The 27,294-nt window shown below is 37.5% G+C and overlaps 1 protein-coding gene across 2 annotated transcripts; it reads left to right on the top strand.

Moving 5' to 3' along the window:
* On the top strand, positions 1 to 27,294 carry MBTPS2 (membrane bound transcription factor peptidase, site 2). Of its 2 annotated transcripts, none has more exons than XM_026052072.1 (11): positions 1 to 78; positions 3,937 to 4,085; positions 5,738 to 5,876; positions 9,425 to 9,528; positions 12,157 to 12,284; positions 18,324 to 18,442; positions 18,706 to 18,886; positions 21,228 to 21,322; positions 22,938 to 23,133; positions 23,999 to 24,074; positions 24,774 to 27,294. In XM_026052072.1, exons 1-11 carry the CDS (start codon positions 4 to 6, stop codon positions 24,994 to 24,996), a joined length of 1,485 nt encoding a protein of 494 aa, XP_025907857.1. In that variant the 5' UTR covers positions 1 to 3; the 3' UTR covers positions 24,997 to 27,294. The 2 variants fall into 2 exon arrangements, with proteins under 2 accessions (XP_025907857.1, XP_025907847.1); XM_026052062.1 differs by lacking the exon at positions 1 to 78 and adding an exon at positions 1,804 to 1,827.

Genomic DNA, 27,294 nt, shown 5'->3' on the forward strand with positions numbered 1-27,294 from the left:
GCCATGATCCCGATCCCGGTCGTGGTGTGCGTGCTGGGCGGCTGGTGCGCCATCTACCTGGCGGACACGCTGCTGAAGGTGAGCGCTGGGCGGGCGCGGAACCGAGCGCCCGCAACGCGGCGCTGGCTTCGGCCCCGGAGAGCGGCCTCGCCGGCCCTGCCCTGCCCTCCGCCGGGGCGCCCGCGCTGCCCGGAGCGCCGTCCCCCACGCGCGGGAACACGTGACGGCCGCCGCCTCCGCGGGCCCCGCCGGGCGCCCGTTAACGGGGCGGGGCGGGAGGGGCGGCTGTTAGGGGTCCCGCCGCCCCGCCCCCCCTGGCCCGTCCGTTAAGGGTCGTCCGTTAGGTCCCGTCCCGTCCCGTCCCGTCCCGTCCCTGCCGGTGGATCCGGGGTCCGCCGTGTGGTCGCGCCTCGGCTCTTGCCCGCGCTCCTCGAGCTCACACTTTCCCCTAAATTAATGGGAGTGAAAACATGACCCTGTTTTCTTCCCTTTTGTGCTTCCGTAGATTTACTGGGGAAAAAAAAAAATAGAGTCAAAGTGAGCTGAAGAACTGCATATTAAATAAACTTTAACTTTAGTCTTTGGAGAGTATTGCAAGGCTCGGGTTTTTCCCCCTAATGAAGAAGGGAAGGTCTGAAAGGAGAAAATAAATCAGACTTATTTTCAGGAAAAAATAAGTCAGGGCACCGTTTGTTTTATCTGGGAATGTGTTTGTGCATTACACAAGCTTGTTTATTTATTTTTTTAGATTAAGATCAAGGGGTGTAATCTCTTGGACATGAGTGATGCTGCTAAGAACCCATGCAGAATAAGATCTCTGCTAGTTAAGGAAATATAAGGGAAAAAACAATGTGAAAGATTTGATCTATAATTATCTTCCTTCCCCGCCCCCCCCCCCCCTTCCCTCAAAGTTAATGTTGCAATTCAGGAATCGAATTTACTTCTGCCAAGTGTGTTTTAGGGCTTAGTAATTTCAAAGTGACATTTTTTTTTCTTTCCGTTGTTTTAAAATACAGGAAGGAATATTATCAGGGAAACTATATTTAGAAGATAATGAAACTTGAGCAGTAAGTGGCTCCCCCTGCTGCTAATTGTTAGGGAACAAATGTGGCTCTGTAAATGATGAGAGCTGTTATGGCCAAGTATAGTTTGTGCAAGATTCTTTTAATCCTATAAATGACAACAAAACGCCATTTTTTTTTCTGAAGATTTTTTTCAAATGTTACTACTCCAAGTCTCTATTAGGTATTTGGAGACAAACTTGACTTTTTTGAAACACATTAGAAGATTGACTGAATACAAGAAAAACAAGGTCTTGACTATGGTGAGACACCTCAAAAGTCACCAGAAAGGTCAGTGAAGAGGCCGGGTGCTGGCAGTAACTTTGTGTCTGATGAAAAATCTTGAGACTATAAAGCTGTACCTGGATTAATGTAGCAGTGTTGTGCTGAGACCCATTCATAGCCCTCAGATTCCAAAGACCTGTTTTAGATTTAGATATTTGAATCATTCACTTCCACGAGCAGGAGTAGCTGCTACTTTTCTTGTTAGAATCTCTAGTAGAGCTCAACATTAGCAAAAGGGAAAAAAAAAAGAATGAATGGGTTAGAGGCAACTTAGTATCTGATTTATGTTGCAGGAAAAAGGAGTCTCTGGAATGCAAGCAGTTTGGAAGTTTAGTCCAGAAGTTTAATTTTGACTTTGATCTTTTAATCACAAGTTGCCAAAAGTTGTTGATCTTTTAATCAGAAGTTGCCAAAAGTTGTTAGTCATTAGCAGCAGTTGAGTATCAGTGAACTTATTGGTGGATATGTGTATATCTCAATGGTAAGTTCTGTTTTGAACTTCTATTTTTTGCATAGAATAGAATATTATTTGGATTAAATAAGTTTTATATGATTGCAATACTTGGGCATGTTTATTTTTATTGCTAATATTGTAAGTGTCCTATTACATTTTGCACAGTGGCTAGCAAGCCACAGTGTTATAAGGACAGACCCTACTTGGACCTCAAATTGTGTATACTTTGAGTACAACAAAGAGACATATGGAACCTGAGTGAAAAATCATACAGGAGCGCTTTTCCATACATAATCCTATTAATATTCTTGGCAAGGGAAAGATTCCTGCTGTAACTTTTGCACTTGGTGTTTTAAGGTCTCTCTTGTTGCTCTTCAGTATTGCATTGGCATGAGAGATTCACAGAAGCTCGGGTCCTGAAGATCCCAGCTCCCCAGCACCCCAACCCTCCCGCTTCCATCCTTCCTGAGGGGCCAGGAAATGCGCGGGAGCTTGTCCCTGCTCCGGCCTAAGGCCCTGCGATGTGCATTAGGCTCATTCTCCCAAGGTTACACTTCAGCTTCCAAGGTCAGGAGCTGAGAGGGTTCAGAGCTGCCGAGCAGGCTTTGTCAGCACAAAAGAATGTTAAGGACTCCTGCTTGCTGACAGGTATTTATGGAAGTCCTGCAGTATTGAGCCTCATCATCCTGAGGGCTGCCATAAATAATAATAAGATATTGCCTTCATAGTGAAGTTAACATAATAACTTAAAGCTTAAATTGGAGAAGCAGAGCCAAAGCCTCAGTGAAGGAAGCATGAAATGAAACATAACGTACAGATGCTTGGGGTGGGAGGGTTCATTTGCACGTGCTGATGTTGGGATCAGGACAGTAGAACAAAAGTTTGTGTAAAGACTTTAATAAATCTTGCAAAGGAATAGTGTAATTTAGTTGTTTAAATGATTTGGATTATACTTTATGAAATTGTTTACACAACTGTTTTCCTCACACTTGTGATGAAAACCCGAAAGGATAATTAATTTTGGTGCCTTTTTATATATAAATATATATATACTTTTTGCCATTTGGTGAGTGTATTGAGAAGATCACTAATCTTCATGGTCCTTGCTGCTAAAGTTAGGATGGGTTAGCTGATCTGGTTGTGGAAGTCAAGCCTAGCAATGCCATAGGGAATGACTGATGTTGGCTAAGGATTATGTTAGGATGGAAGTTGCTACCAGTGTGTTCAGCAGCCTGAATGAAAATGTGACTCAAACCAGTAAGCTGAAGAAGAAAATTACACAAACATATGGGTAAAAAGGATAAAATAGTGTCATGGATGAATAAACAAATGATAATCTGAATAAACCAATCTCACATTTTTGAAGACTGTTACTTAGAGTAAATGTTTAGTATGTTCACATTTTAATTTATCTAAAAACATATGAAAAAAAGGTAACTGTAAGTGTCCAAGAAGATGATCTCACTCCCTCACACCATAGAAGGACAGCAGGGATTCAAGGAAATGAGCTATTTTAAATCTATTTAAAGCATGTTGGAAGATAACTAGTAGCTTCTGAAGTTCCTTTTGAGAGACAGAGGGGAGCTCCCTAAGACACTCACAGTCCTGATTCCTTCAGTAGATGCTGCTGCTCATAGGGAGGATCAGGAGCTGAGCTGTAGTTGAGGCAGCTGCAAACACTCATCCGGATTATGTCAGAGGCACTCATGCCTTGGAGCTAATCTCAAACTATTCCTCTTTATTATAGTTTTAAAAACATTTACTAGATATTAATTGCACATAAAGAAAATAACATAAGCAGCCAGTTCTTTCTATAGCCTTCTAAAAAGGCAGTTAAAACCTGCTGATAATGATTTAACACTAGGAAACATCATATAACATCTTATTTATGAAGCAACATGGGATACCTGATTTATTTTACAGTTTTAAAACTACTGCGACTTGCATCACAAGAGTGGGATTTTTTTTTTTAGTACTACATGTCACACAAATATGTGTCAAAATATTAAAACCATATAGGATATTTACCTGAAGTTACACATCCTTTTACACATTTCCTCCTTCTGTAGTATATTGTGTGCAACATAAAATCTTCCTGAGAGTTTTGGCTTAACCTATTCTTTCACTGTTTTGCAGTCATCCAGCTCTTTAAAAGCGTCTTATGAAGACTGGCTGCTGACATATGGCCTGAGTGTCTCTCCTTTCCACATGCGATGGCAGACTGCTCTCTTCAACCGCCAGTTCTACAACTGGGGACGATGGAAACCTAGATTTCTTTATCTATGGTATAAACCCACTTTTTTTTTTTTTCTGTCAAATATAGAAGTTTTATGTATCTCTACATCTGTGCCTTTTAGCCTTAAAAGTGCAGTGGATATACATGGGTTATTTCGATAGGTTAACAAAAAAATGCCATACTTATATTGTTCCAGAATAAGCTTTTCTCCTTTGCTAAAAGATTTGTATCTCTAATGTAAGTTACATACTGTGTTGCTATAAACACTATGAATCTGTGAGCTGTGTTTTTGCTTATAGTTTGAGCTATATGTTGTTCTTAGGCATATAGCCATTAGCATGTACTACTGCATATAGATACAGACCAGAAAGCAGCTTCTCGTGTCTCCAGTCTGTCGTTCTCCCTGAGTTCTCAGGGAGTTCTCCCTGATCACTAAAGGTAGAAGCTGTTCAAGATGCCTGGGTTGTCAATCATTTCCCAGGCATTCCTTTCCCCGCTAAGACTTCTTAGACTTGGTAACCGACTGTGAATGCTTCTGGACTGATGTAGAAAATTATTGCTGAATTGCCTTTCTAGTGTTACTTTATACTCACCCTGGAAATAAAAATGCATAAGGCTAGACTTCTTTTCATTTCCTGTACTGTTGCCCTTAGTGAGAGAGGAGTGGAAGTCTGCTTCATATTGTTTCTTCTAGTGTGTCATAATTGTATTTCAATTTGTAGTAGTTCTGTATCAGTCAGGATTTTTAATATGCATAATTTATTAGTGTGATATTTCCATGAGTCTCCTTAATTAACATTACAAATGCATGCTTCTTAAATTTGCAAATTCCCAGTGAGATTCATTTAGGAGGGTAAAAGGAAAAGAATGCTATTATGAGGGAGAGGGACTGCTAGTGATCTGAAGTATAATAAGCAGAAAATAAACTTTACCACAACCTCCCTATAGGGTATTATGAAATAATAATCATGTCTAATAAAAATTCTCCATTGGTTGGACTAATGCAAATTGAAACATTTTTCAACACTAATTTTAATCAAAAATAAATTGATGAGAAGAAAAGTCTATTTGAAGTAATTGATTTTAATATAATTTCACATTTGCACCTTTTATCTTTCCTTCTTTAAGGAAGGTTGAATCTTGTTCAGTGTTCTTTAGCACCTTTATCTCTGGCCAGGAAGATGCATTTAATAAGCTTTTATAAATATCTATGCTAGCCCTTAATTTGTTTTTTTTTTCCCCTAAATTTGCAGTAGCAACATAGTAAATTATACATTCCTTACTCTTCTATGTTTTTATTCATAACTAGTGTCAAGACACATTTTGGGGGGAATAAAATTTAGAATATGTAAAATAACATAAAATGTTTGAAAATATATCAGGATGTAGTGCTGAATGTAAAAATTTGTTAACCAGGGGGAAGAGTATATATTTTAAGCGAATTAATTAATCAGTTTCCTTTAGCTGATATTTTCCTTCTTTATTGTTGATACACAAATGACAGTATCCCAGGCAAGTGCAGAATGACCATGTAGTCATAGAATCATTATTTTTGGAACAGACCCTCAGGATCATCAAGTCCACCCTTAAAGATTTGCTCTGTGAGTTTGGTGTGCTAAGGAAGTTGAAGCAGTTATGTGTTCCAAGACTACACCTTATATTCTGACTGCTAAATTGCTAAAATACTTATTTGCTTTGTAGGTTCAGCATAGGAATGGTGTTTGGTATAGTTGCCATGTTTGGATCAGTTATTCTCCTTGGAAAAACACTGATGCAAACACTGACCCAGATGCTAACCGAGGCCCCCAAAGCCCAGAATGACCGAATGCTGCAAGTTGTGGTAAGTGGTATCTCCTTGGGTCATCCTTTGAGAACTGTGAACTGATCTTAAACAGTTTCTTAATGGGGTATGATAGCTAATGTGATACTTATTTTTGCATGGAAGGATTTAACTAACTCCTGATAAACTTTGGCATGAAGTATGCTGGCTGTTATCAGCCTTGAGAAAGGGAAGTGGAGTTAGTGCAGAAAAGAAGGGAAGAAAAAAGGAAGGAACTCTTCCACAAATTTGGAAGTTTTCAAAATAAGTTCATAATCCATAAGAGGAGAGGAGTTTGCTTTCATTTATTATTATGATGCAGAACATTATCAGTGAAGGGTAAAGATTCAGTAGTAGGGACATGGCATGTTTTTGGATTGCTCAAGGTCCTCTGCCTAATTTGCAGTGTGAAGTGGAAGATTCTTTCTGTAGCTGGTCACAGGGTGATAACAGTTCATTGAATTGTCTCGTGGATTTCTGATGCGGGCAATATATAGTGTGGTTTTAGAAAGGAATGTATTTTACAGAATGGAGAAATTGCAGATAGTGCCTTTTTTTAATCAGTTGAATCAAAATACCTTAGGCAGTATGAAGGAATTAGCATTAGCTTTAAAACAGTTTAAACTTGCAAGGATTCTTAGCGAACCTCATTTACTCAAGAATGCTGTCTGATCAGATTGTATGGTGATTTTCCAGAACACAGAAAGCTCTCTGAGGTTGCTTTGCCTTCTGCTGTGTGGCGTAGAGCAGTGGTTTCCAGTGAGTTTACACTATATGGTACTTAGCTAGTCAAGTGACAGGTTGAAGGTTATGTACTGCCCTTCTCTGTTAGATGACAGGCCTTCCTGTAGGTGCCAAAATTACTGTGTGCAGCTAGACCTAAATGTTGCAGAAGCCCAGGAAGCTTGGTGGTTAGCATGTGCTGTAACTCTGGTACTTTTCAAATAGTTAGGATTTGTTTTGCACATGCAGAGTGGTGCTGCTGCTGCCACTGGTCACCTGGCCCACAGCCTCTTCCTCAATTATGGAGTTACTGGAAACAGGAGGGAATAAGCTCTCTTGGTTGTATGTCCAGTAGAGCATGAGTTCAATATGAGACTGAAATTTTCTGACATTCAGGCAAGCAGAGTCTTTCCAAAGCCTGTGTGTCTATTACATTGTGGAGTAAGAAAAGCTCTCTTACATCTTTATTTCTGACATCATTATATGGATTTATCCTCTTTTGTGGCACCACAGTGAGGCAGTCATTTGCAATACACTGCTCTTTGGAGAAAATATCTTAAATAGGCAGGGGACAAAACAAAAGCTGCTGCTTTGGGAAGTCATCTAATTTGAATTGAAACTAAGAAAGCAGAAATCTAGGTTGACATCCACAATTTCTATGTGAGGAGGATTTCTCAGTGACTACTAGCAGCATCACCGCATTCAAAGCAAGGACAGATTGGTATTGGAGAGGATGTAATATATAAGGATCATGTAGCAATATTGCTACTTTTCCTAAGTCGACTTGTGGTTCTGTTTCTTTCCTACCTCATTCTTTCATTTCTGAGTGGTCAACTGTAATAACATTCTGCCTTTGAAGAATTTCAGTATTCTTTTTGCGGGGAATGTGCTACCATAAGTTAACATAAGAAACTGGCCCAGATATGGTTGAAATGATGTAAAGAGCAAGGGAGGAGAGCCTTTTCATTTAGATTTGTCACTCGTAGGTTTCATTGTTATCTGACTGCCTAGGGGAGAGTTATGTTAAAGAGGCAAAATTTTATTGTGTTTTGTTTACTTCTGCGTTAGTTAGCTGTCATTAGCCTTTATTTAACCTTTGGCTTTAGAGTAGAGGAGCAACAGTCCTGTCTATGTTACACTGATCAAGATTTTTTTTATCCCTCCTCTTTGTACAGTCATGTACTTTATTTAAAATACCTGTCTGTACATAACTGAGTTGTTTTTCTTCAGCTGCCCACTGTTATCTTGATTGCCTCTTGACAAAAGTGGGAAAGAGGCTGATGAGTTATTAACAAAGGATCTTCTTTTATTTGAGGTATTTTCAAGAGACCATAAAATATAAGGTTATTAAATGCATATTAACAGAATATTGCTCTTAATTTCAGGCCTCATCATGAGAGATATCATGAGCTTCTTTTTTAGGTGAATCTGAAAGCATTCAATGCTGTATTCTAACCTGCTGCTGTCATGGTAGAGTTAAGATAGCAGTTTTAGCTGTTGCCATCTATCCTCATCTATATGCACAACAAAGGGTTACTAAGAATGGCAGTGAAGTGATCCATCAATGCCACCATCTGATGCTGTAGTAATACCAGCAAGAGGTTCTTGACAAATGAAGAACAGATAACTTCTTACAGGCAGGCACAATAATTATGTCAGTTAAGGTAGACCAGATACCTTGGTTATGGTCACACTCGGAATAGGATTTTTGAAATGTTTCAGTTCAACACTATTGAAAATGGTCTCCTGAAAGATTTCATTTATCTAGATTGCTCACCAAGCTGCTTTAGAGTTCTGCCACACATAGACAGCTGAATCACGTAACGGAGGGATGAGTGCGATTAAATGAAGGTAGGGTGAAGTGGCACGTGCTCGCAGTGACCTGCTGCCAGAAGAAATAGTGCATCTCCCTTCTGCCACTATTCATACTATATTCACAGCAGTGCTAACAGTGAGGTACTCTTTGCCTCGAGGAGGAAGAGCAGATGGGGCCTTCCCTGAGTCAACAGCAGAAGTGGTCTTAACCTTCCTGCTAAAGCAAAAGCAGCTGAGAGGAGATGAGGATGAAGCAGCCCCCTCAGATGGAAAGAGGAAAGGTTTCTCCTTTGCTCGCTTGTGACTGCCTTGAAGCCTATTTGGCAGGAGATGGTGACTTAGAACTAGTGCAATAAGGGATGTGGGGAACAGTGTGAATCCACAGAGACAGCAGAAATGTGAGGGGCCTATGTGTTATGTCTTAGGTAAATTATGTTTTTCCTTCAATTATCATATATAGACACACAAAACATCATGAATAAGCCTTTTTTTAATCCTTTAAATCAGGGTCGGCCTCACAATTTGGTTTAGGGAAAGAGAAGAGAGTGTGAACTCCTCTTGCAGCCCTTTTGAACTGTTTGCACAATGTTTTAAGTGCAGTGTAGCTTTCAGTGGAGGGTGGATCTCTATAGCTACATGGCTAGCTGCAGGAAATTGTAAACTAATGCTCACCGCGGGCTGATCTGTTAAAGCCTGTGTGCATTCTTAGGAACTTATGGAGCTTAATATAGGGTAGGACACATTCTGTGAGGGTTGTGGGTAAACAACCCACAAAAGGGGTAAAGAAAGGGTAAAAGCTCTGTAGAGCTTTTTGTCCTTCAGTAAAAGATAATATATTCGGTATATTTTAAAATATACCCAGTAAATTGAGGGAAGAGGCACAATCTGATAGCATTGCATGAAAATGCCCTCTGTTCTGTTGCTTAGCTGAAGATGCAGTGTGAGAACAGTAAGTTTAGAGGCAGCAGGATTTGTCTTTCTACCTCTTGGTTTCCTAGCGTTTTGTTTTGTTGTCATGCCCACACAAACAGGTGCCTGGTGTAAATTTGCCTGTCAGCCAGCTGGCCTATTTCTTCTCTGCAATCCTCATCAGTGGTGTGATACATGAAGTCGGCCATGGGGTGGCAGCTATTCGGTAATACAAATTATTTTTCTCTTACTGTGTGTCAACAAAGCCTAATATTCCAGAGTGTTTTAATTGCAGGCAAATATTGTTAGCATTTCATTGATTCATTTGGAGAGTGTGTTTATGCTGTTTTTAGTAGCATTTTCTAGCTTCCTTAGACTAAGTTAGGAAGGTTGTGCAGTGGAGGATAGAGTTTTAATGCAGTGTCTGTTGTACAGAAAGTGATAATGACTTTTTGCGTTGTTAATATACTACATTGTGTCGTATTTACAATTCCACTTCTTTAAAGCTATCTTGCTTTTACAGAGGAGTTGCATTGCTGTAGCTGAAGCATTTGCAGAGGACCTATGCACTATGGCACAATGGCACTCTATAATAAATTTTAAATTATTTTTTTAAACATATTTTGTAAAGTAGTGTATCAGCAGGCTGAAGCGTGGAAGTAACTCCATCAAATGTAATCTATCCCTGCTAATTTCAGTGATATGTTAATTTTGATCACAGATGAGTTTTTTTTCATGTCACTGTTAGCTGTGATGATTACTTCACAAAAAGATATTTGCTATAATTAATCATTACTGTTCAATGACATTCTAGTGTTTAAGTGATGGTTACTAGAAGGTGAACTTGATATTCTGGTGCCCTCTGTATTTCTCTTGGACGTCATAGGCATTATTTGTCCCAAGGGCACCAAACACTAAGTTGTTCTTTTATAGTTGCTTGAGTGTAGGAAGTCCTGTCTGTGTCTCAACTATGTCTACCTGCCTGTAGAAGTTCTCGATTAAAGTAGAAGTTTGGGACCAGAATGGTTTTCATCAGTCTGTTTAGCTTGTTTTCTCTAAAATTCACAATGGTTTTTCTGTGGAGAATGAAACTTGCCCTTGATTGTCCTGCTATAGGAGGAGCCAACAAAATTTTATTTCTTCCTTTCCCTGTTACAGTTGGCTTCATGTGCTGCTAGCCAACATCAGAGATACTGGGAATAACAATGCAGCCCTTAACCAGAATTAATAATTTTAACATCTTAATGGTGTAATGCATAACTATTTTCACTCATGATATAGAGCAAAGGTCTTAGATATTCAAATTCACCTGGTGTTTTTCTACAATTTTTTTTGCCAGTTATTTTAAAGGAAATAATGTTCACACAAGTACAGAATGGTTGAAGATGGAAGGGCCCTCTAGAGGTTGTCTAGTCCAGCTTTCCCACTCAAACAGGGTAGTCCAATGTTAAATTGCCAACAGTTAAAATACATTAGAATACATTAAAATACATTAGAAAAATAAGATTTTTCCTGCTCAGATGGCTGCTGCTTTCTCCTTGACATTTTATTTTTCCTCTCCTTGTTCAGATTGGGTCTACACTGCTCTTAGGATCAGTTCTCAGGGTTTAGGCTGTACTGAGTAACTACTGCAGGAGAATTTCATTATTCTGGCAAATGACCAGACTCCCTGGTCTGCAATATGGTTTTGCCAAGTGCGGTTCAAGACAACTTAAAATATTTGAGCCAAGGCTTGTACTAGAAGGGCATTTGTCACTTTACAGAGCTGCAGTCTTTAAAATCAGCAATTGCTTTAACCTGCAATGGGCAGGCTTATGGCAAGAGGGATATCTGTTCAGAACATTAGTTTTAAAATGTTCTGGATCCATTTTTCATAGATGACAATCTGTTTAAACGATTGGCTCAAAAACCTTTTTCTTCTTCAGCATGTACCTCCTGCATATGTTATGAAATCTCGCATACAATGTCATTACAACACCTTTCATTAGCTTGTACTATGGGGAGATCCGATAAGTTAACTGTGGGGAGTGAATGTATTGTTTCATTCTGAATTATATTTATATTATATTATGTCTTTTTTTTTTACTATATATGCGCTTCATTCTTGCAGCTAAGATTATATGAAAATCAATAAATAAAATACTGTGCCTACTGTCACAGAAAAGATGTGAGATTAGCTGATCCATGCCTGGTTTGCAATAATCTACTTAGAATACTATTATTATGATTCTATAAGTCTCTTAGGAAATTTCTAGATTCAGAAAACCTTTACATAGTAACTCAAAAAAAAAGAAAGTACTGTTTAAAAACACAGAAACTCATAAAATGAATTATATGTGACAATGTAATGTATGGCAGTGTCAGGTGTTTTTAAAGGACATTAGTCCTTCAAAACTGTTGAATTTTCCTTCTGTGTGTTTTTTCTTTTTTATGATGTTTACCCTCATCTTTGTTAGTTTATAAATTACTTCAAATTTCCTATGGACAAAGAGAGAAATGATAAATCCAGACAATGTATAAGTGCTTCTTATAACTTTCTCCAGATAACTTTTAGTTTGAAATTGAGTCCTATGCTGCCATGTTTTATTTAAGATTAAAAAAAAACCTAAATACTGAAATATATATATTAACTTGAAAGTCTGTAGGATTTAATGTTATTCTTACCAGAAACAAGAAAATAAATTGAAGTGCTCCATAGCGATACTGCAAATGTATGTTGCTAAAAGTTAGTTATATTATGATAATTGTAGTTATTCTAGTATTCAAAAATGTATCTATTATGCAGAATCACTCATTTCTTGCAATTGTTTGTTTGTAGTAGCAAGTAACATCCTCCCTCCTCTTTTTTTTTAAGAGAGCAAGTACGGTTTAATGGATTTGGAATTTTTATCTTCATTGTCTATCCTGGAGCATTTGTTGACCTCTTCACAACTCACTTGCAACTTATCTCTCCAGTCCAGCAATTGAGGATATTTTGTGCAGGTAATAGTTCAGTCTCTTGAATTAAATCTTCATTTAGAGAAGTTATTAGTTTTACATGTGTTTGTTGACATATGTCAACGTGACAGGAGTCCTCTGCATATCTGACTTTATATTTTTCTGGTCAGATTTGTGAATACATGGTAACACCTCTAAAGCGGGCGTAATGTACAAGTCCTTAATGGAGGATTGAAGCCTTAAATAAGACAGCATATAAGTTTCTCTGTACTTAAAGTAATCCTTCTGTTCTGGATATAAAAATGTTCTGCCAGTGATGTCCAAAAATCCATCGAATACTTCTGTCTGTTATCATACTGTTTTCCAGGGGAAGAGACTTCAGTTTCTAGGAACTTGACTGAGTACCAATTTCCTTTCATGGAAAGTGTTGCTGTATCCTAGATCTGATTCAGAACAGTTGTGCATAGGAAGTCTCAGCTGTATGATTGGAAAGGAATGTGATTTCTGACCTTCCTCTCCCATTAGAATAGGCTCATACACTGCCCAGGTGCAGAAGCTTTTCAGCCTGTTTTCTGTATTATATGTCCTAATTGATAAAATCTTGAAGCACACAAGCTGGAAGATTTTCAGCCAGAAGACTGGTGATATGAAGGCAGAAGTAGCTTTCACAGCCAATCTTGAGCAAATCACTTCCATTTGCTGCAATAGGTGCTATCACATAATTTTCAATAGTAGTTTCAAGAAAGTATAAGCTATACAAGTGCTTTGTATAGCACTTGTGCAAATTATACAAGTGCTTTGATGTTACTGTCAGTGGGAGATAAAGATTAAAACACAAACTTGTTTGGATCCAAATAAGATCACAGCTTATGTTTCCAAATAACCTCCAAATGGTTTTGGATGGATATTTTTTAATATATATACTGAAGGGAAAAGTGGCTACTGTGTTATTCTTCCTATATTATGAATCATTTCTGGAAATGTTTCCTAACCTATTGAAATAAAGACAGAAAAGTTAGCATTTTGCTTTAGTTCTTCACACTGATGTTTTTTCCACTGCAGGGGAGAATAGGCAATACAACAGCAGCCTGCCTGTTGTATTGCTCACATGCTAACATATGTTCCTGAATATTGTAACCATAAAATATTGCGAAGGAGGCTTTGGGCAGGAAATGCAAAAGTAGTTAGCAAAGAATATTTTCAAGCTTTTGTGAATCAGGTAAATGATAATAAATGCTAAGGAAATAAATATAATTTATATTCCAAATACCTAAGCTAAAATTATTCACTGAAATAGAGTATCTTTTATGATACCCTATTTTTCAAGTTAATCAGTTCTATTTTCCAGCTAGAAGGAACATATGTGCAAGAGAAGACACATTAATTTTTCAAATGATCTACTTACATGTATTTCTGCAATTATATAGAAAACAGAACTGTAAACTGTAATAGAAAGTAATTGTTTGCTTATTTTAAATGACAAGGAAATGCCTGTTTTTCTTAAGAAATTCTTAAGAAGCCTGAAATAGGGAGATACAAAGTAATTGAGTAATAGTAGTAGCAATAATAATAGTAATTGAGACATATTACAGGTTTAGGTGTAACAAATATCTGCAGTTGAATACAACATGATAATGATAGTGTAATGTTTCGAAGATCTGAATTTAAAGACCTGAATTTATAGAAAAATGCTTTCAGATTTTTGTATTGTAACTAAGTAAGTAGAGAACTACACTAAATTGTCCTCTATAGGCCACCTATACTCTGGAGATTAAAAAGTATATTTGTTGTACAGCAGATGGCATCGTGGGTTCACGAATAGTGAAAGAGCATTCTTTTAAGACAAGTGATATTTTTGGCACTTATTTTATGCCTAAAAGAGAAAAAGGTACTCCTCTGCAGCACGTATGTAATTTTTTGTTTTATTTTGGAGATCCTTTTAATGCTATTTATTTTAACATGAAGGGGAGTTAAAGATTTTGAAGATGTTATGGTAAGGTGTTGCAAGGGTTGGTTAAAGTGTGCCTTTTTAAATATAAAGAATAAGTTATCCAAGGATGAGGCTGTTTTAGCAAAATGAAATTGATGGCATACTGAATAGTGCACCTTTTCAGATACTCTTTCTTATAAACTTTTCTTTATTTTTTTTCTGTGGATAGCCTGGGTTGGATTTCATGGCTTTCTGTTTTAAATTTCTCTGACATATTCCACATAGAAACCTGTGGAGATTATAGTAATAAAGTCTGTGTTTTCCAGCTGTTTGCAAGTATTCCTTGTCATCCTCCAGCACTTCTATTAACTCTCCTTTTTTGTTGTTGTTTTCTTGTTTTATTTTGTTTTTAATCCACTTTACTTTCTCTAGTAGCCACACTGTTACAAAGCAATTTTAGTTCGATCTTGGATTTTATCCTGTCTTAAGCTGGGAAAAGAAGATTAAGAAAAGCTTTTTAAATCAAAAATAATTAAGATAAAACTTTTATTTAACACTTCATTTTTATGGTACTTGCACCTGTGCAGTAAGGGAGAAGAGACTTTAGTGCTGAAACACTGTATTTATCCTATTACTTTCAATGCAGTACCGTTAAAAACTTGCAGGAAGGGATATTACTTTAAAAAATAGCTGCGAGTGGAAATGATAACAAACACTTAATCAGAGTCCTCCAGAAAATATTTCTCACTAGAAATCTAGCAGAAGAAGAAAAATATTTTTTAAAAACCTGATGACATGTTATGACAGTCAGGGAAAAGAAGAGTCTGTCATATGTTATGGTAGTTACCTTACATATGGTATGGGATTACAATTTTTTAAAAATACATTTACTTTATATTGCCTAATGAATCTATTGCATAATGAAATACAGAATTGAATCAAATCCTTCTTAACAAGGTGAAGCACTATAAGAGGAAATAAGGCGTTTTAAGTATTGGAAAGCTTTCCTACATGGGTTACAAAAAATGTTTATCCAAGAAGAGAAATGGAATGTGAAAAATTTTATAGGGTGGGATGTTAAAGGAAGTCAAATATGTCTTATGTGGAGTTGTTTTCATCCTATGGAGAACCACTAGCTGTAAAAATTATAGTTGTAAACAAGAAACCAAAATTAATGGGTAACAAAATGCTAATTATACAACACAGTTTCTTGATGTGGTTTTAGGCCCATATTTTAAACATGATTTTAAAAGAAGCTATTTTTCTAATCTTATTTGGCACATATTCAGGTGATTATTCTCATTTTAACAGGATTGATCCGGTGAAGATAACTGCAACTGAGTATTTTCCGTGGTTAATTGTACCACAACAGTACATCTTGCTCGCAAAAAGCACTTAGTATTTTATATTTGTATTTAAGTCCATTTATTAAAGTTTCTTAAATTTGGCATTTTCTATTGTAGAAAGTGACAAACGATACATTTCTCTCCTTTTTTATTATTTGTAGTTTATGAGAGTTCTTTAGATAGAAACTGTAAATTAACAGTAGATTCAAAATACCAGTGTTTTTCATATGGATAATCTGCCCAGAACATACTCATGCAAGTAATATTATGTGATTAAAATCAATATAATAGAATGATGCATTGAAATTGGATCTACCCCTTTCTTGTATTTTCCATGTAAGCATACCACCACAATAAAATGAATATAGCAATAAAGCAAGTCACACTAATTGTTTTGTTTCCGGTGCATATAAAAGTTGTGCTTACAATATACTGTAGTCTATTGTGTGTACAGTAGCATTAAAAAAAAAAAAGCCTTATTTTTAAAAAATTCTTCATTACTAAAAATGCTAACCCCTCATCTGAGTCTTCAGCAGATTGTAATCTTTTTGCTGTTGGAAGGGCTCATGTCAATACTGACAGCTGCTGACAGATCACGGTGATGGTTGCTGAAGGCTGCGGTGGCCGTGGCAATTTCTTAAAATAAGATAGCAATGAAGTTTGCTGCATCAATTGATTCAAAATTGTAGTCATTCCTCTCAAACCTTGCTGCTATTTGGCAAGTAAATTTTATGTAAAAATCTAAAGCCTTTGTTGGTATTTCAACAGTGTTCACAGCATCTTTTACCAGGACTAGATTGCATCTCAAGAAGCCACTTTCTTTGCTCACCCATAAGCAGCTCCTCATCCGCTCAGTTTTATCATTCATGAGATTATCATGAGATTGCAGCAATTTAGTCATATCTTCAGGCTCCACTTCTAATTTCGGTTCTCTTGCTGCTTCCACCACATCTACAGTTACTTCCTTTACTGAAGTCTTGAGCCCCTCAAAGTCATCCGTGAAGGCTGGAATCAGCTTCTTCCAAACTTATGCTGATGTTGATATTTTGACCTACAGCCATGAATCATGGAAGTTCTTAATGGCAGCTATTTCCTTATGAAATATGTTTTTTTTTTCTTTTTTTGTTGTTTTATTTTAAAAAGTCTTGAAAGTCAGAATTACTCATTGATCCATTGGCTGCTGAATGGATGTTGTGTTAGCAGGCATGAAAACAAAATTAATCTGCTTGTGCACCTCCATCAGAGCCCTCGGGTGAGCAGGTGCATTGTCAGTGAGCCATAATATTTCAAAAACAATCTTTTCTTCCAAATGATAGGTCTCAACAGTAGGCTTTAAATATTCAGGATAGCATGTTGTAAACAGATGTACTGTCACCCAGGCTTTGTTGTTCCATTGACTGAGCACAGACAAAGTAGATTTGGTGTAAATCTTAAAGGCCCTGGGTCAGAGTGATAGCTCCAATTCAGATTGGTTTCAGCTAAAGTCATCTGTCTTTTGAAGCCACTCTTCTCTCTAGCTGTGGGAATCACAGATGACATCTACTTGCACCATAAGGCTGTTTGGTCTCCATTGAAAAATTGTTTAGTGTAGCCACCTTCATCAACTATCTTGATTAGATCTTCTGGATAACTTGCTGCAGCTTCTACATCACCACTTGCCGCTTCAACTTGCACTTTTATGTTAATGGAGATGGCTCCTTTCCTTAAACCTGGTGGACCAGCCTTGGCAAGCCTCGGGCTTCTTGTCTGCAGCTTCCTCAGTTCTCTAAGCCATGATAGAACTGAAGAGAGTTAGGGTCTGGATTAGGCTTTGGCCTAAGGGGATGTTGTAGCTGGTTTGATCTTCTGTCCAGACCACTAAAACTTTTTTCATAACAGCAAGAAAGCTGTTTCTTATCATTCATGTGTTCACTAGAGTAGCACTTTTAATTTCCTTGCAGAACTTTTTCATCTGCATTCACAACTTGACTGTTTGGCACAGAAGGCATTGCTTTTGGCCTGTTTCAACTTTGACGTGTCTTCCTCAATAAGCTGAATCATTTCTGTCTTTTGATTTAAAGTGAGAGGTGTGCAACTCTTCCTTTCACTCAACACTTTAGAGGCCATTGCAGGAATATTAATTGGTCAATATTATTGAAATTAGGGAACGTAGGGGCAAGGAGAGGGGAGAGACACAGGAAAGGCTGGTTCGTGGAGCAGTCAGAACACAAGCAACGCTTTATCATTTGCCATCTTATATGGGCATGGTTTGAGGCACCCCCAAACAGTTACAATAGTAATGTCAAAGATCACAGACCAACTAACAGATAAAGTAATAATGAAAAGGTTTGAAATATTACGAGAATTAGCAAAACACGACACAGGCATGAAACAAGTACCCGCCGCTGGGAAAAAATGGTGAAGATAGGCTTGCTTGATGCAGGGTTGCCACAAGCCTTTAGTTTGTAAAAGTAAAAAAAACAGTACCTGCAAAGTGCAATGGACAAAAGCACAACAAAATGAGGTGCATATATACATGTGTGTGTGCATATATATGAACATATATATGTAGTATTATTTTCAAGGGTTTGGAAGATTCTTTAAATCTACCTCCTGTACAAGTTTGCACCTCCTGTACAGATTGTAAAATACGCATACTTTTCTTTCACACCTGTATTCATAAGTTAATTTTTCTACTATTGTTGCAGTAATTATTTTTGCAATATTTAATTAAAATGTAGCTAACATTTGCATTTCAGAAATACCATTTTGTTATTTCTTTGAGTGTTTATTTAAAAACATTTTGTATATCTTTTTCTTTTTTTTTAGGAGTGTGGCATAATTTTGTTCTTGGTGTTGCAAGTCTTATAGTTTTGTTTCTGCTACCAGCCATTCTTTTCCCTTTCTATTACACGGGTGTTGGGGCACTTGTCACTGAAGTCACAGAGGTAGGAAAAGGTTTCATATTATATGTTTGTTTGTTTCTTTGTTTTTTTTTTCTTACACTAAATATGCTGTTTTTCATGGAGAATGCTGTTTATGTAACACTCTATCCTAAGTTAGAATATATAATACTACTCTTATTAGAGCCAGGTACTTTCTGTTTCTGCAAAAATAATTTCTTAGCCTAAACATTACAGCAGAACTGTAAGCTAATTCTTCTAGCTTTAACAGTTACGTGACTATATGACTAATGTCACTTTCTTCTCAGGATTCTCCTGCCAATGGACCACGAGGCCTTTTCGTAGGGGATCTTGTCACTAGTCTGCAGGACTGCCCAGTTTATAGTGTGGAAGACTGGAATTACTGCCTGGGAGACATTACAGAGAAGTCACAGATTGGCTACTGTATAAACGCAGCAACCCTACAGCAATTAAGTTTTCCAGCTAGAGGTATGGCTCTTGGTAGTCTCTTCATTAGATTGTAATTTTACCATATATTAAAGACTCTTTGGCATTGAGGATTTGTTACTGAAACAGCTTTTAGCTAAGTCGAGTCTACTCTCCTATCTAAAATGACGACCTGTGTGCATTCCATATACTGTATGGTCTGAATAATGATATTTGGCTCTTCAGGATATTGCATAATGTGTTTGTTACCAGTAATACAGTTATGTCCTGTATTTTTAGCTTAGGCAACTCGGTCATGTATTACAGAGGTAAATTTCGCATATTACCTTATTGCTGTCATCTGTGTAACATTTACAAACTGTGGCATAAGTTAATGATGTGCTTTATTATGGCCGCTTCTGATCCGTCTCACCATGCAGATTTTATGCTTCGTTTGCTTCTCCAGACTTTGCCTATAAACTTATTTCTGACTGGATTGCACGTATTTTTTCTGGAAGCCAGTTTATTTCCTTCTGTTTTCATTTATACATTAGGTTGCTTGTTGCTGTAGCAGCTTACCCCCAAGAAACAAAAACCAGGAACTGAACTAAACTGAAACCATAAACAAAATTAACTAGGAAAAAAAAAACAGTCACATTAAATTGTCTGAATGTCTTGTGACATGCCCTAAAGCTCTCAAGAGTTTTGTTAATTCAGGCATCCAGGGAGACTGAATTCCAAAGGTAAGAGGCTGCGGCTACGCAGAAACTGCGTAATGCTATTCAGAGCTTTAAAATTTTCAGTGGCATTTTTCTATCATACTGCGAGTAAAAGGGAGGTTGAGTACTCATATTTTTGATGAATTATTGTTGTCATGTGACATATGAAAAAAAAAAAGGTTATCTTTTCTATGTAAGGAAAGTAAACTTGCAGTGGGAACTAAGATAAATATTTAACCCAAAGCTAGAGAAGCATGGGTAAGGTTCAGGCTTTCAGATGTCTAATAGTTTGGATTATCTTCTGAAGAGAGGGGGCAGCTTGGCACATGCTCTCAGCTGGGCTGGAATGGCAAGTGGTAAACAGTTCCTAGATCCTAGAAAGATATACGTGCTGAGATTCTGTTGCCCTCAGAAATACAATTGCAGAATCATGGGTAATAAAATTGCACATCCTGCCGCAGAACCAGTCCTATTTAGATGGAAATCTAGAGACTTAATATTGCTTCTAAGCTTGGTTGCTGTATTGTATTAGTAGCCCATTGTCCCACTGCTGCTTTCTAATCAGACCAGTCTGTCTGTATTTTCTAAGCCACAGACCTCCAGCAGTGAGAAATATTCCTCTGAAATTAAATGAACTCTGTTCAGTCTCTAGCTGCTGTCATTTGTCAAAATCTTGACAGCTCACAACCTGACATATATAGCGTATCAATAAAAATGTGTATAGCAAACGGACCCTCTCTACTTGACCGTAAAACAAGTGGAGAATAAACTATTTAAGCTAAGTATGAAGTTAGATTGAAAACAATGCCACGGAGGCCTATCTGAGATTAAAACCAAAAACAACAACAGCCAAAAAGGAGTTTTTAATGTGGTTTATAAGGAAACTAATTTCATGGTCATTCGCTATTTGGACATATATTTCTGGTTGCTTAGCCTCAGGATATTTGAAACATACCTCAGGCATAAGGCTCCAAGTTAGTGGACTACAGAGCATGTTGAGATAAGTAGGCAGCCAGTACTGCGGGCCTCCTCTACCTAAGGAAGGCATTAATCCAGGGCTGCAGCAAACCAGATTGTTGCAGTCACATTCTCTTGTGGTTTTTTTAACCTCCTGTTGTGGAGTCAAATTTGATTCACAAAAATTCTGTACCACATTGTAGCTCAATCAGATGTGCTCTGTAGCTAAATCAGTTTTAAAATGTCGTTTATATACTGCTCTAGCCTTCAAGGCTTGGAAAGTTTTCAAAATCTGAATCTTGTAAAGGCCCCTCACATTTTAGAAAGGGCATTTTGAGCCTTAGTTATTTCCATAGTCAGGCACTGAAATCAGTACAGAAGCAAGTAACAAATTTCTGTTCTAGCAGTTACTGCTAGCTGGAGGCAGTAGATAAAAGTATTTTGTAATTCATAGTGCTCAGTACATTGTAGTAGTAGGTCTGTAGGCTCTCAAGATTTTTTTTTTAAGATGAAAAGATCAACATTTGAGAGGAATCATTGAGAGCAGGTGACATTCTTAAAATGGTGAACTTTGTTTTCAGCTGTGACTGAACCACAGCCATGTTCTGTGAATTACTGTATTTCCTCAAGGCTATAGAATGATAGTTTTGTTCAGAGAATTTCATTGCTTTTCAGGAAGTTAGCATAATATGCTTGCTGATCTTTTGTTCTATGCCTACGTTCTTTAGTCTATAGAAGACTCGACGGCACAGTTGAATGTTGTAGTAACAACAGCCTCACCGACATTTGCTTTTCATACAGCAATAACTTGGACAGCCCCTTGGTAAGTTGCTTACGCTGATAATTCTGTTTGGTAAATCTGAAATTGTTAAAATGAAATGAAATTAGTAATACTTAACAACATTATGCAGCATACTTAAGTAGTTAAGAATACCTAAAGCGTTTTATAAAAGTGCATGAATATATTATGTTCCCCATCTACAGCTAATAAAACCAAATTGTGGTTATGATTTTTTTTTTCACATGATCACACAGACTGTGTAAAGACAGAAGGACATTCACACTCCTTTTTTTCTCTTATTTTCTTCCATCTTTTAACACAGAATATATGAGTTTTTTTAATAAAAAAGCAAGAAGGTGAAATTGCTTCTTCCTTTAAAATATTGGAGTGTCCGTTAAAAATAAGATACCCACTTTGACAGCAATGGAATATTTCTGGCAGTTCTCTATACAGAGACAATGAGCAAAGTAGCAGTTGTTTAAACTTTTTACACATGGCTATTTGTTACTCTTCTGACCTGGAGTGATAGATATCTCAAGAAATAGAAAAGAAGTCTGTTCCCAAATCTGCCGCGTTTACAATTTCTCTCCTATTGGACTTTCCAGTCCAGTGTGTTTTTTGTGGTATCCAACTACTGAGAACTGGGCACAGACCAACAGCTCATTGAAAATATGACGGTGGTTGGTTATATCACTGAGTTCAGCAGGATTTGATAAATCACTGCCCCACAGAGCTTGGCATTCTTGTGCACATAGCTGTTGCTTAGGAGCAGAGAAGAAATAAAAGCATCTAAAAGCCCGCCACCTTCAAGTTTCCTTAGAATGAATAGGAAGTTTTAAACAGTTATTTAAAATATTCTTTGTGGCGCTGTGGGACTGTATTTGAAAACATCCAAATGCCCCCTCCCCCTCATTACAATACAAAGAGCTGGTGTTGAGGTTAATGGAGAGTGACTGATGCACAAGCATCTGTGGAGAGGAATGGCCATTACTATCAGGCTTAACAAGCAAGGGCACTTCTTTTTTTTCCTTCCTTGTTTGTGTTGGAGAACAGAAGGAAAATTACCCCAGAGCTTTTTCAGGACACTTGAGATTAAAAAAAAAAAAAAAAAAGAAACAAAAAAAAAAACCCTTTTCTTTTCTGCTCTATTGTCTTTGGCCTGTCAGGAGCAAGAGAGATCAGGTCTTTCAGACTGCGGAGCGAAGGAGTGTTGTAGGTGACCCAGAATTGCATTAAGTGCTGTGTATGTCTAATTCAGAATAGTTTCTTAGCAACTGCACAGCCAGCCTAGATTGGTTGGGTTGTCTGCTGGATTTAAGATTTTGTTCAAACTTATGCTGTCCTATGTCAACAAGGTCTGAAACTTCTTAAGCAGATAACTCAGTAGTCTATTCATTAGAAATACTAACTTATGTTTAGATGCATAGCATCTCTTCAGCATTCCCCCAAAAGTGGAATGTCAGGCTGATCATGTATATTAATATATAAGGTAGAGGTTCTGCAGGGCACAGAAATCTGACAAAAATAAATTTAAAAAAAAAAAAAAAAAAGAGATTCTAGCTCTATGGCTTGGTAGTATGTTAGTGAAAGTCGTACTTTGCTGTAAATGTACATGCATGGTTTTTTTATGTAGTAACATAAGTAATGCTCTTTGCAGCATGCCTGTCTGCCAGCCCGAAAGGCGATTGAGGCCAGCCAAGTGTGTCGAACCAACACGGACTGCCAGAAGGACTTTGTTCCAAGCTTGTGTGTCACTCCTTCTTTAGAGAACCAGACAAGACTAATCAGGGTAAAACATCCACCTCATGTGGACATGCTGTTTGTAGGACACCCCATGCATCTCCAGTACACAGGTTTGTATTATTTCTTTAAAAATTCTGGGGGAAAAAATAAGAGTTTATGTACTATGCTTGGGCTGGATGTTTGAACAAGGTTTTGGAGTGCTCGTCGGGTAATTTGTTTAAAGCAGATAGACTTTATTAGTGTCTCCTACCAAATTGTAATTCTGCAGGAGAACCTAGTTTGTCTGGCTTTCAGAGATTGGCCAAGAATATTATTACATTCATTTAGAGAGGCAGTCTATTTTAAGAAGTTACTATGTGAATATACAACTTGCACAGTATATAAAGGACTATAGTTTTACTGTGATTTACTGTACCCTCGGAGCTGTGAACCTCATTGCAAACTCAACCTTAGAAAAACATTAGAGATGCAGTTATAGGATCTTCGGTAGCAGGTATTTGTCCCATTGTAGAGTTCCATGCATTCCACTGAGATGACTTGGAAACATTTCAGACTTACTGTCCAATGTGCAGTACTGCCTGGTTTCACCTTTATATACCATGAGTTCAGCTTCAAAAAGTGGGGATCTTCTATAGGTACTGAAACAGAATAATTTTCTGGCCTTGAGAGAAAAGACGTGTATAGCCAGGGTATGAATGTATACATGTGGACTGCATATGTTGAAGAAGTCTGGTAATGATAATCTCTTTTTAGATATTTTTATGGAAGTGGCTTAAGTTACTCGATATGATCCTTATGATAAAGATGTCCAGTTGCATCTGAAAGTGTGCATCTTAGATCTGCTTTTGCTGACATCGTGCTAATTCATACATCATATTAATACTAAAAATCTGATTTTTCTGCAAAACTATAAAATTCATGTTGTTATCCAGGAATTGACTATTCATTTTTTGTGTCTCTATATTTTCCTTTCAGTAAGTCTCAGCAGTTTTGTACCACGACATAACTTTCTAAGTATTGATCTGCCTGTGGTGATAGAGACGTTTTGCAAGTATCCTTTGAAGTGTATTTGTTCTTTTAAGACAAAAGAAAACTGTTTACAATTTGATTACCCAGCAAGATTTCAGTTGGATATGATTTTCGACAGGATGCTCTGAAACATATCCGTAGCTTTGTACATATTTACCCCATGCTGCAGTGATTATTTACCCCATGCTGCAGTGATTAATTTTCATGTGCCAAACTCAAAATGAAATGTCTAACTTCCTTATTTTTAAACAGGAAATGTTGGATTGTATTTTTCTTAACTCTTTCATGAAAGTGGATTTTAGTCAAAGCAATCCTGAATTTTGGCAAGATAAATGAGATGATGTTGCTAGCTTCCGTGTACTGGAACTAACTATATTAATACTGTTTGTTAGCCATTACCCTGAACTAAAGAACTTTTTAAGGAAAAATTATCATATTCAAAAAGTAATATGATAATGTCTAAAATATGGATATTAGTCTGTATTAACGACTAAGATTGTACACACACACACATACACACACAAAGGATAATGAGCATTGGGTACAGTTAGTCTAAGAACTCTTAGCCTTAGAAACTGAAATGTTAATGGGTAGTTAAGAACAATTGAACAGGGTAGTTTAGATTTGTCCATGAAGCACAAAAGGTGATACACAAGTTCCTGTTTTGATTGTTTGATGTTTTCTTGGATGTTACTCATGAACCTTAACTTATTTCAATCAGGTACCTAATTTCGCTGTCGGGAGCACTGGCAGTTATCAATGCTGTACCCTGCTTTGCGTTGGATGGTCAGTGGATATTAAATTCATTCCTGGAAGCTACTCTGAGCTCACTGATTGTGGAAAAGCAAAACAGGGAGCTTGTTGGCTTTTTAATTTTACTTGCTGGCAGTGCACTTTTGGCTGCCAATGTTGCACTAGGACTTTGGATGGTAACAGCACGGTAGGACATTGAAATGGCTTCGATCAGTTATTGAAGTACACAAGAGTGGTGGAGCTATTGCCTTTCAAAACTTGGTCAGTACTGAAATTGAAGTAATTCCCTTAAAATGCCACTGGAAGAACAATCACTTGTGGCTGCTGTTTTAACTTAAATCTGTACAACGTTGTGCCTGTGATCATGGAAAGAAATGAAAGAAACAAGTAAGGACCTTTTTCAATACTCTTTAAAACATGGTACTAATTTTGGACAAATTGTGTTGTAAAACTTCATAGGAAAAAGCCTAAAGCTTCATTAATCTAGATTCCAAAATAAGGAAATTATTTGGCCTCAAACACTTGTAAAGTGGAAGGGGGAAAGCAGTTTTCTTTTGCAGTCTGAATAATTGTCAAGTAGTCTTTGTGGGATATGATCATTTTACCAGTCACCATAGTCTTGAGTGTCTTGTTTTATTTTTCAATCTAGTGATCTACCAAATATGACTCTAAGAAACCATAAAGTCTGAGCTCGTCCTAAAATGGTGAAAAGCTGAGTAAATGATAAGCATGTGTTAATGAGAAGAGAGGCACCATATGGGTTAGTATCTTTCCAGCTGGCCAATATGACTGGAAGGACGTGGTCCTCAGGATGTAGATGGGAAGGGACAATGCCAGTTAAGAATGGGGTTATGTGGAGGATAACGAAGCCTCCAGGTCTGTGTTTCTTAAGCATTCAGTGGTGTAAAACCATGTGCAGCTGAAGATTTTATAAGGCAATATTTTTCAGCAATAGCTAGAAAATAATCCGAAATTATAGTTTATGTGTACTGAAGCATTCTGTACAAAATTATTCCTAATGATAAATGATCTTTGTGAGTTTTTTATTTATATTTTATTCAGAAGGTGATACTTTTTGCCGTTAATGGTGTAAACTGTTGTTTTTTTCTTGTCCATCTTTGGCTGCTATTCATGCAATACAGTTGATGTACAGTAACTCTGTCTTTCAAAGAGTTGTTTTTCTTTGTTAGCATTCATTCTAATTGAAGATGTTTAGTTAAAGGTTTCCTTGTATCAGAACTGGTTATATATATGTATTAGGAAAATTTTGAAAAATACTTAGCAGCTTCCATGTTCCCAGTGTTCCCAGACGGAGCTGCTCCAGTTCAGAGTCGTTTAGAAGAAATGCCCTTTTCATCCAGGAACTTATGCGGAAGCTGAGCCTCCAAAGAGTGGTCTGCAAAGAGCCGTGAAACACTCGCAAAAGATTCTCTTGGCACTTGGGGTAAAAACCTGCATAATTTTACCGGCAGGGTTCAGCCCTCTTCCTGCTGCTGCTGCATGGACTCGCAACTTTCATGTTTGCATATGTCCATGATTTTTGCACAGTAGCCTTCACATCTAGAATGACTATAAAATGATGGTACCTTGGTTTAGGAACTGTTTTTATTAAGATGTTATAAGTAGGAATGAGAGAATATGTTTGTTTATTTATTGTTTTATTAGTTTATTATCTCTCTAGGGCTGTCACAGCTTTGGCCTCCTTCCTGAAGTTCACTGATGTGGGGTAGCAGCCCCTTGCCTCTGATTTTCAGTCAGCCAACCTGGGCATGCCAGCACATGCCAGATCCTGGTAATGGAGAGCAAGTCATCCAGTGAGTCTAGTGTGAGTCAGTCTGTATGGGGTTGAGAGGGAGAAGCAAGAAAGGAAAATCAAACTACCAGGAAATGCCAGAAGGCTTCTCTTTCTTCAGGAAACATCTGACAAGTCTAATTCATCATTTATACAATAAACTTAGCAGAAGTTTCCAAATCACAGTTCTCATGTGCCATTCTTCCAGCCTTCTGTGGACCTGGGTGACCTGAGCTGCGTGGCTCCTACGTGAGGCCCAGCTCTGGAAGTCTCTTCACTCACCTAAGTGGCTGCTCTCTAATCTGATCTCGTCCTTTTTCAGGGCTTTGTGCCACTTGCTTCTGTCTCCATGTCCTGTCCAACCTACACTGCATAGAATTAACTTTAATTTAGGAGGCTTAATGCCATTTAGTAAGACAATATATTGACATTTCAAAAAGGCTGCCACTGTTTACATATCGTAGAGTTGCAGTCTTTTTCATCTAACACAACAAAACATGTATCTGATGATTTCAAAAGCATTCTGTGAATAACATTTAAAGTTTAATACATTCTATATTCAGACTGACTCCTGTTGCATGGGACAATCTCTTCAGCGTAATATTTTCTTTGGAGGTGTAGGCAAGATATTTAAAATTTTTCTTTGGAATAACGTAGACAAGTTCTGTCTGCTATAATGAGTCTGGCAGGCTATTCC

The sequence above is a fragment of the Nothoprocta perdicaria genome, unplaced genomic scaffold (genome assembly GCF_003342845.1).
Source record: "Nothoprocta perdicaria isolate Ctin4 unplaced genomic scaffold, notPer1 scaffold_112, whole genome shotgun sequence".
NCBI lineage: Eukaryota > Metazoa > Chordata > Aves > Tinamiformes > Tinamidae > Nothoprocta > Nothoprocta perdicaria.